Below are 10,387 nucleotides of genomic sequence, written 5' to 3'. Positions count from 1 at the left end.
AACTCTGTTACACAAAATGTGAATGTTGTTAACACCACTGAACTGTATACATCAGAATGGTTAAGAGGGTAAATTTTATAATATGTGTTTCTTACCACAATTTAAAAAAAAAAAAGTCCATAGCAGGAAAAAACATTAGACAAACTCAAATTGAGAGATATTATACAAAATACCTGACCAGTACTTTTCAAAAATAAATGGCATTTAAAAGGTCATGAAAAATAAAACACTGAGAAACTGTCACAGATTGGAGAAGACTTAGGAGACATAAGGACTAAATGCAACATGGGTATTTGATGGAGTTTGGATGTAATGTCCTCCTGGAACTCACAGAAATCTGATCTCCAATGTGGCAGTTTGGGTCATGGGGGCGGATCTCTCATGAATGGATTAATGTTCTCTCTGGGGGAAGAGGGGTATTGAGTGAGTTCTCGCTGTTAGTTCCCTTGAGAGCTGGTTGTTTAAAAGACCCTGGCACCTCCTTTCTCTCTCTTGCTTCCTCTTGCCATGTGATCTGCTTGTACCCGCTGGCTGCCTGTCACTTTCCGCCATGAGCAGAAGCAGCCTGAGGCCCATGCCAGATGCAGCTGTCCCAGAATCATAAGCCAAATAAACCTCTGTTCCTTATAAATTACCCAGTCTCAGGTATTTCTGTTACAGCAACACAAAACGGACTAATACAGTATTCTACACTGGAAAAGACAAAGGATATTAACAGGAAGACTAGTGACATCCAAATAAAGTCTATAGTTTAGTTAATAGTTTAAAAAGTAACTAAATTAATGAGCATCTGAAATTATGTGGTGGTACAGCAATAAGACTAGCATTCTGAAAAAGAAACTAAATGAAAATTAAAAGACTTGAAAGAAAGTCAATTAATCTAAGAAGTACTGCTAAGGCACACGATTACTGCTGAATAACAGGAAAGAATGAATAGGAGAGCAGATCTGTTGTCCAAAAGATCATTTAGAACATATTAAAAAGAGAAAGCAAATAATTCCCAAATCACGAATTTCCATGAAAGAACAGACACTCTGAAATGCTGACAAGTATACAATAAGATTTAAAATGGTATTGGGGGGTTTTGCTTCCCCTTTTGTTATGACAACTGCCTTCCCGCCATAAACAGGTAGAAAACCAACAAAATATATGAAATAACAGTTTTCAGACACAGGACCTATGCAGCACAAAACTGTGTTCCCTGAGAGAACAACAAATGAAATAAGCTCTACAATTGTCCCAGCTTACTGCCTAAAAGTGGTTTCAAAGCCATAGTACAGGGAGGGGGAACTAACAAAACCCAGCAGTCATGCCAAGTAGAGGTGGCTGAGATGACAGTCAGGAGGCCAAGGCAGCTACAATTTAAATGAGAGTATACTAGAAAGGTGAGAGCTGCACAGAGGGCTCTGAAGAAGTACAGAGAATCCTCTCAAGAACATGGCTGAGGGCTGGCCACTAGCTCACCTGAGAGAGAATGGTGCTCATAACACCAAGGTCAAGGTTTTAGATCCCCTTACTGGCCAGCCACCAAAAAAAAAGAGCATGGCTGAGTAAATTCAATGTACATGAGTAAATTCATGTACATGAGTAAATTCAATCTCCACAAGGCTAGGAAAAGAACCACCCAAAAGCACTAGAGTGAACAATTGTCAGGCTCACACAGAGGTTGAAATAGTTCACATTCGTACTAGACCAGAGTGGAGAAGAGACCATATAATATAAGAGAATTTGGACAGAGTCCACAAAAGGGTCACTTCTTAATACTAGGGCTAAGGTAGCACCACAACAGAAAATCTTATGAACCTATCACAAGAAAATATAATAAGAAGCCTCAAAGCAATCAAAATGAAACACAAAATGCCAGCTAAATGCCAGGCCAAAGTCCAACACTCTTTAAAGAAATAACAATGAAATTCAGCACTTAACGTAAACTCCAGTGTCTGGAATCCAAAAGAAATTACAAGGCAAGCAAAAAAGCAGGAAAACATACACCAAAATCACAATAAAAGTCAATAAATACAAACGAACCCAATAATAACAAATGATGAAATTACCATACAAGGATCTTAAAATAAAAGTTATAAATCTTTTTAAAATTTTCTGAAGGATATAAAAAGAAATATGAAGACATTGAGGAATAAAGTAAAAAACATGAAAAATATCCAAAAAGAATTATTGCATGAAAAATATAATATTCAAAATAAAAAATTAAAATGAAAAATATGATTAACAGCAAACTGGATACCACAGAAGAAAAGATCTTTAAGACAGAGCAATAGAAACTATCTAAATGAAGCATGGAGAAAGATCAGGGAAAGAAATTATCAGAGCTTCAGGAGGATACTATCTAGGGGACTAATATACATGTAACAGCAGTCCCAGGAAGGGGGCAAGGTAGGTAGACAAAAAAGTATTTGAAGAAATACTAGCCAAGTATTTTACAAATGTAATGAAAACCATAAACTCACAAACCTAAAATCCCAACAGATCCCAAGGAAAAGAAGCATAAGGAAAACCACAGCAAAGCACATAAAAATCAAATTGCTGAAAACCAGTAGTAAAGAGAAAATTTTAAAGGCAACCAGAGAAAAAAAATATACATAATACAGAAGAATGAAGATAAGAATAACAACAGACTACTCATTAGAAAGCTAGAAGAAAAGAAAGGATACCTTAGAATGCTAAAAGAAAAACTGTCAACCTGGAATTCTATCCAGTAAAAACATCTTTCAAAAATGAAGATGTAGTAAGCACACAAAAAGATGCTCAATATCATCAGCCATCAAAAAAACACAAGTCAAAACCATAATGAGATATCACTTCATACCCGGACTATAATCAAAAAGACAAGTGTTAGAGAGGATATGGTGAAATTAGAACCGACATACGCTGCTGGTGGGAATGTAAAATGGAGCAGTCACTTTGGAACAGTTTGGCAGTTCCTCAAATAGTTAAACATTTATATGACCCAGAAATTCCACACCTAAGAATATACCTCAGAGAAACGAAAGCATATATCTACACAAAAAAATTGTATATTCTAAGGCTGGGGCAGAGAGAGTTCAAATAAGCCAGAAACATATTGTGGTGCCAAAAAGTAGAAAGTACTGAAAAAATAAAGCAGACATATCAAAAAGAGTATGAGTGAACATAAAGGCTCCTAATGGCCAAATCTGGGCAATTTGAACAACAATATAAATAACAATAGTAATGGATTATAACCAACAGAATAGAATAAGAATCAATGCTGATATAAATAAATTATAATTGGCCACAATAATCAACCACATTGTATATTGACAAAATAAATTTTAAAAAATAGATAAATAAATAAATTTTAAATAAATACATGAATAAGTGGGGGAGCTCTTCTTTACAACAGAATTCTTTCTATACAATAGAATTTCCACTGTTCCTTCTATAAATGTAGAAGGAACAATGGAAATTTTAAAACCACCATTTGGTAAATAACACAATATTAACTGTTTCAAGATAGAATCATTAAAAATGCCAAAATTAGGGGGCAAAAGTATGAGAAACAAGATATGTACACAATTTCAAAGAATCTCCCACAAGATGCTTATTACTTGCAATGGAAATAATAACCCTTTCAGTAAAGAAATTTATCTGACATCTCCTTAGACAAGTGATCAGTTATCACCAGTAATGGGACAGATGAACATCATGTACTTTCTGATATAATGTTCTAACAGCACATGTCACTTCCAAGCCCCAAAACACAACTTGAATTCAATCACAAGGAAGCATCAGACAAATGCAAAATGAGGGCTCTCCACAAAAACTGGCCAGTACTCTTCGAAAGTGTCAAGGACATGAAAGACAGAGACTGAGAAAGTGTTCCAGATTCAAGGAAACTAAGGAGACAAAACAATTAAATGCAACATATCATCCTGGTTTGGATAATCCAGAAAAAGGACATTAATGGGAACAACTGGCAAATCAATGTTTACTTCCTGATTTTGGAAATTGCACTATGGTTTTAGCAATTGTACTATGGAAGATGTGAACACCTAGGGAACATAAGCAGAGGTTGTATAGAAATATTTTAAACTATTTTTGCAAGTGTGAAATTTTTTAAGCTTGAAATTACTTCAAAAAAAAGTTTTTAATTTAAAGTGAAGTCAAGCAAACTAGAAAGAGACAGTTGTGGGCCAACCCCATGGCGCACTCGGGAGAGTGCAGCACTGGGAGCGCAGCAACGCTCCTGCCGTGGGTTCGGATCCTATATAGGAATGGCTGGTGCGCTCACTGGCTGAGTGCGATGCGGACTACACCAAGCCAAGGGTTGTGATCCCCTTACCGGTCACGAAAAAGACAAAAAAAAAAAAAGAAAGAAAGAAAGAAAGAAAGAAAGAGACAGTTGTAATACACATCCAACAAAAATCATGTCCAGAATAAAAAACACCTAATCATTAAGAAAAAAAGACTTTTCACAAAAGGTATCCAATAAGTATATGAAAAGGTGCTCAAAATCACAAGCTATCAGAGATACACAAAACAACAAGAAAACACTACACACATAAGTATGGCCATAATGAAAAAGACTGATAATACCAAATGTTAGAGAGGATGCACAACAATTAAAACCACAGTAGAAAATTGTGTGGCAGTATCTACTAAAGCTATTTAACTCCTGGAGTGGGATGTGAGGGTGAGTATGTGTGTATCCTTTCACCAAACAGAAAAGAGTTCTTAGGTCCACACACCAAAAGACATGTACATGAATGTTCAAAACAGCTTTATCCATAATAGCCAAAAAATGAGAAACTCAAATGCCCATGAACAGCAGAATAGGTAAATAAATTGGGTATTCTTTCAGACACGATGCTGACTTAAGACATAAAGAGTACATTATGATTCCATCTATATCAAGCAAACTAGTCTATGGTGATAGAAGTTAGAATATGGGTATCCTGGGGAGGAGGGTACTGACTGAGGAGGGGTACAAGGGAGTATTCCGTGGTGCTGGATACATTCTATATCTTGATGTGGGTACATGGATGTATTCATATGTAAAAATCTGATATGTACATTTATACTTGAATTAAATAAAACTGTAAAAAGATAATGCCCTGACAGTCCACTTAAGCCTCTGCAATAAAGAAATAAGTGAAAATGAAGACATGAAGGAAATAAATCACAGAGATATTTAGGCACCAGGTTTGGTGCTCTAAAGAAAAATACGATTGAGGGGAATAGATGCAAATATAAGTCTCTCAAGTCTCTGGCTTAAATACTGTGGTGGAAAATGGAATTGTTACCCAAGACAGAGAACATAAGAGGAAATGAGCTCAGTTTGGGGCATGCCAAGTAGAGACATTTAACTGCAGATATTCAAGGCAGTTAGATATACGAGTCAGCAACTCAGAGGCAACCTTAGCAGCATGTATAAATTTAGAAAATGGAAGCCAAGAGATGATTAAAATCAGGAGAGGATGAGACTGCCCAGGAGAATGTATAAATGAAAAGGTGGCCAAGAACAGAAATCTATTATTAGGAAGAAAACATTGGAAGTGTAGCAAGAATAAAAGACTGAAGGAACAGTAAGAAAGGTGAGAAATTACTACTAACAGTGTCAAATAGGGCAGAGAGGTTAAGTAAGGTAAGGACAAAAAATGAGTATCAGCTTTGATCATCAGACCACTACTGCCTTTGCTATAGTTTCTGTCAAAAGCAAACTTTAAAAAGGCCTTAAAGACCCCCCAAAAAAGTTTAAAATACACAATTTGCACTTCCCTATACCTTCACTTACACATCTAGTTACAACTTATAACTAGTTCATACATGCACTCCTTACAAAAATATAAAATTATTAATAGTCATAAGCAGAAGATATTAATGTTAAGAATTCATAAAAGGAAAATACATATACATATTTTGGGGGAGGGGGGACAGCTAGCCAGCTGGTATGGAGATCTGAACCCTTGACCTTGGTGTTATAACATGGCACTCCAACCAACTGAGCTAAACAGCCAGCCCAAAGAGAAAATATAATTTTTCCAGGGACAGATTAAACATAAGTGTTTATTGTTTCTTATATATACTGTATATATAATAAACATTATTACATATAAAAATTCAGTGGATTTTCTTATGTGTAAAATTGTTTTTATAATAAATATTGAAGAAAATCTGATCAACAGGAAAAATAAATACATGCATAAAAATATGTCAATTATTTATTAAGCCCCTAACATACATTCGAAAAAGGTATTTAAAAATCTTGCTAATCTGAGGGCCGGCTCGTGGCTCACTTGGGAGAGTGTGGTGCTGATAACAAGGCCACGGGTTCGGATCCCTATATAGGGAAGGCCGGTTAGCTCACTTGAAGAGCATGTGCTGATAACATCAAGTCAAGGGTTAAGATTCCCTTACCAGTCATCTTTTAAAAAAATAAAAAATAAAAATAAATAAATAAAAATCTTGCTAATCTGTCTATTCAGCAGACATGGGAATCTCTGACTCTCAGCTTAACTTCATCAGCTCTTTAGGAAGAAAATACTCTGATCACCAATATTTGCAGCCTAGAGAATAATCTTTCTCCAGTGAGTTCCTTTAAGCAACCAAGTATGGAGCTTCTCAAGTAAGAACAAGAAGTGAGCTAAGAGTCAGCCAGGAAGACTTCTCCAGGGAACACCTGGGCATCACACAAACCATATTAGGGAAATAGTTGATTGCAGTGGACTAAAGATAGCCACACATTTTTTGCCACTCCTCCCATCAAGAGGTGGAGTCTATTTCCCCTCCCTCCTTGTTTGTGGGCCAATATCAAGACTTGCTTTGACCAAAAGATTTTGGTGGAAGTGTGCTATGCCATTGCCACACTTCCACTCTCGTGGGAGCCAGCCACCAGGCTGTAAAGAAGCCTAATCAAGAGACCACTGGGAAGGAAAGAAAAAGAAGCCATATAACAAATAACCGAAGTGGTCCAGATTTCCAGCCAACCCTGACAAGGCCCCAGACCTGTGAGAGTGGCCATCTTAGATCTTCCAGTCCTGACTAGCCCCCAGCTGAACGTGAGGGATCCCGAGTGAGATCGGCAGAAGATTCACCCACCTAACCTACAGAATTGTGAGAAATAACAAATTGTCGTTGTTTTAAACCACGATCTTTTGTGTGGTTTGCTACACAACAATAGATAACTAAAACACTGATAATAATTGTGATTTAAAAAAGCTCCACATGGACCCTTCTCTGCTAGCACCACCCTGGCTCCTGCCCCTCCTGAGGACTGGCTGTTCAGCATCTCCTTCAATTCTTCCTTCCAATAAACCTCTTTTTCTTGCTTAAAATAGCCAGAATTTGTGTTGCTTACAAAGAACTCTGCCTGAACAGTTGGGTAACGTAAGATCATTCTACAAAAAGAAGTGTTTATAACCAAACACAATTTCCAGAACTCACAAAACTATACTGAATGAGTGACTTTTACTGTTTGTAAAGTATACCTCAATAAAACTAGAGGGGAAGGAGTGTATTTAATTTAAAAACATAAACAGCATATTTATGCTGGATAGTAAAATATTTCTTGGTTATTTTCATATACACTGATTTTATTTCACTCTATGGCTAAAAAGCTTTACAGGAAAGACTTAAGATGGTCCATTTTAAAGTAGTCCCATTTGAAGTCAAGTTGCATTGACTGCAGCAATTCAAAAATAAGTATGTTAATATTTAAAAACCATGTCTCCCCTACTAGAGCAATAAAGCTCACAACATACATAATGATCATATCTTGCTTTCAAGTTTATTGATAGCAACCTACAGTACTTTGCTTAATTATTTGTTTTGCTTATATTTCCACTCTCTATTTAATCTTACTTTGCAAGCAGACTATATCACAGCAGGAAACCCCTTCAAAATGCAAACCTCTCCAGCTCCAGGAAAGACTGAAATTAGGAGAGCCACACTTGATCAAGTTTTTACATTACAAGATTTTAAGAACTGCCTTGGTTGGTCATACCATGCTACATTCACTGAGGAATCTCTTATGACAGGGACTCCAAAGAACACATGGAAGAACATGGTTGTTCTACTTGCTACCAATATAAAAGCCCAAAGCAGATCCCAAAATACCCTCAGTCACCTTCGTAAATCCATATTGTATCTGTTACCCATTAGTAGGCCCTAATCACTTTTGAAATATTTTATATTTTAAAGTTAGTGAAAGGTATTATAATAGAAGGGTAAGTAATTTAAAAAGCAGACTTTGAACATTTAATTGCATATGTATAGATTTGTATGATAAACCCCACATATTTCCTATCACTGTCTTATTTGAAAATATATGATTCACTTTAATTTTTATGACATTACAAAACTCAAATTTCTGCTCTCACAACTTTCCAATTTAGACACTTTATAATAGAAACCCTTTTACCTAACAAGTTCCAATACTAAATTCAAAATTGTCACATCTTTCTCCAGTAAAAATTCACCTACCTGACCCCTGATCACCCAAGAATCTAATCAAACTTCGGAAAATGATACTTTCCTAAAGTATCCAACCTCACGGCCTCTAGTAGCCAGCCTAGGTAGGTACCACACATAGCCAGCCAGTACTGCAATCAATTTCAAACTACTCCAATTCCAGTTAAACACAATACTATGTGTCTCTCAAAAGTGTTTCAAATAAATATAGATTGTCTGGTTCAACTAGGTATTTCAACTCTCATTGCTTTTTCCTCTGAGTTTAGCAAAACAGCAATATAAGTAACTCAAGTTTCAACATAATATCTGCACAGGAAACCAAAAATAAAATACATCTACACTAAAGCCTAGTTTTGCAACATTAATATTTCAGCTTCCTAGTTTGTTTTCTTCAACTTAAAATTTAATTACCTCTGGGGTTCCCATTTCTACAACAGGACCCAAAATACAATATTTACAAATTACAAATTTACAAAATGAAAATAAGCAAAGCCCTGAATTCCACCTACCCAACATTTGGCAATCCAACAATACCAATTTTCAGTGAGGTTCCAAATCGTCCAATGATTGGGGGTGGTTTAATTCCATCACCTCCCTTTTTGGGGGGCATCTGAAATGTCAAAACAAACATATGAACAAAACTTTTTACTATCGCCATGGACCAAAACCACATTCATCACATAAAATATACCATTGAATAAAAGATTTAAAATAAAACTACTGTACATATAAATCCAAAACTACCACAGAGCTAAATCCACCTTATTTTTTAACAAAAAGAAAAAAATGTCTGTAAACATCTGACATGATGGTTCTCAAAGCAGTCACTCCTGAGAAGTCCTAGAAAGGCTGATCTAAAAATATGTGGCACCAGGAATCAAAGATAAACTTAAAATTTAGCTACCAATCTTCCATCCAGACTAGAACCACCAGCCACAAGTCATCTCTCACTAAACCATTCCTCTATTATCTGGAACCTGTTCTTCATTCTTCCATAACTCCATTTTTCACATGGATACACACATACCAGGTATAGGGGTCTTTCCAACCAAGTCCCTTCCAGATTTGGCAATGCAGGTACGGCTCATCAGTCCTCGTAAGCAACCTCCGAAATCTACACTTTGGTTATTTCCAATAAATTAACCTATTAAACCTTTTTATTTACAAGTTCAAACTTTCTCTATCCCTTGCTAGTTCCGGCTTCAAGCTCCCCCGTGCAGAATTAATCCCACTTTATTACTGCAAACTGAACTCACGAGGACTGCTAATCGCACATTTTAGAAGCTGGGAACTAAAACTGTCCGTCTTCTGGCTATAATTTGTACCTTCTAGGGCCACGCTGGTGCCCTGCTACTTAAGTGATATTCCAGTCTCTGATCCCTGGCCTCGAGGGCCAAGAATCTCCCTTCTCAGGGTCTTGACACCTGTTCCCGGCCAAACCCCAGGCCTCCAAAGAACAGCTGCATGAGCAGAGCCTGTCCAGTCCTCTGGCCTGCCCAGGGGTCGCCGGCCGCCCAGCCAAAGCAGGCCCCCACCCAACATGCTTCCCCTCTTGACAGGGACACTGGCCGTCCCGGCCCGGAGAAGGCTTTCGCCAGGCGCGCCGGGATAAGGCTCGGGCCGTTCTCGGGACGCGCGGCCTAGTCCGAAGGCGCCTCATTCATCCACACATCCCACGCCGCCCGCTGCTCTCGCCCCATCCTGGCCACCGAGCCAGGGCCTGGCGCAGGCCTCAGAGCAACGAGCTCAGGCTCCCAGGACGAAAGGGAGAGTGCACGCGTGCTCCCTGAGACCTCACCGTGCTCTGGGTGGGCGATGACACGGGGATCCCAGGAACAGCGGGAGACTGGTCCTGCCGGCAGCCGGAGGCGGGGAGGAAGGAGGAGAGAGCGCAGGCCCGGCCCCTCCGCCCAGCGGCACGCACGACGGCGGCGGAAGC

At 38.1% G+C, this 10,387-nt stretch overlaps 1 protein-coding gene across 1 annotated transcript in view; it reads right to left on the bottom strand.

Annotated features, from left to right (window-relative positions):
• Window positions 1-10,330, bottom strand: part of OLA1 (Obg-like ATPase 1) — a 169,932-nt gene extending 159,602 nt beyond the window's left edge. Inside the window, exons 1-2 of the mRNA XM_008567385.1 lie at window positions 10,247-10,330; window positions 8,958-9,058 (exon numbers count right to left, since the gene is read on the bottom strand). Of these exons, the coding sequence (XP_008565607.1) occupies window positions 8,958-9,058 (101 nt within the window). The 5' untranslated portion in view covers window positions 10,247-10,330. The remainder of the gene's footprint in view (window positions 1-8,957; window positions 9,059-10,246) is intronic.
• Window positions 10,331-10,387: the final 57 nt, after the last annotated feature.

The sequence above is a fragment of the Galeopterus variegatus genome, unplaced genomic scaffold (genome assembly GCF_000696425.1).
Source record: "Galeopterus variegatus unplaced genomic scaffold, G_variegatus-3.0.2 Scaffold317, whole genome shotgun sequence".
Lineage (NCBI taxonomy): Eukaryota > Metazoa > Chordata > Mammalia > Dermoptera > Cynocephalidae > Galeopterus > Galeopterus variegatus.
The sequence above is the reverse complement of the archived record's forward strand: the minus strand, read 5'-3'. Positions and strand labels throughout refer to the sequence as shown.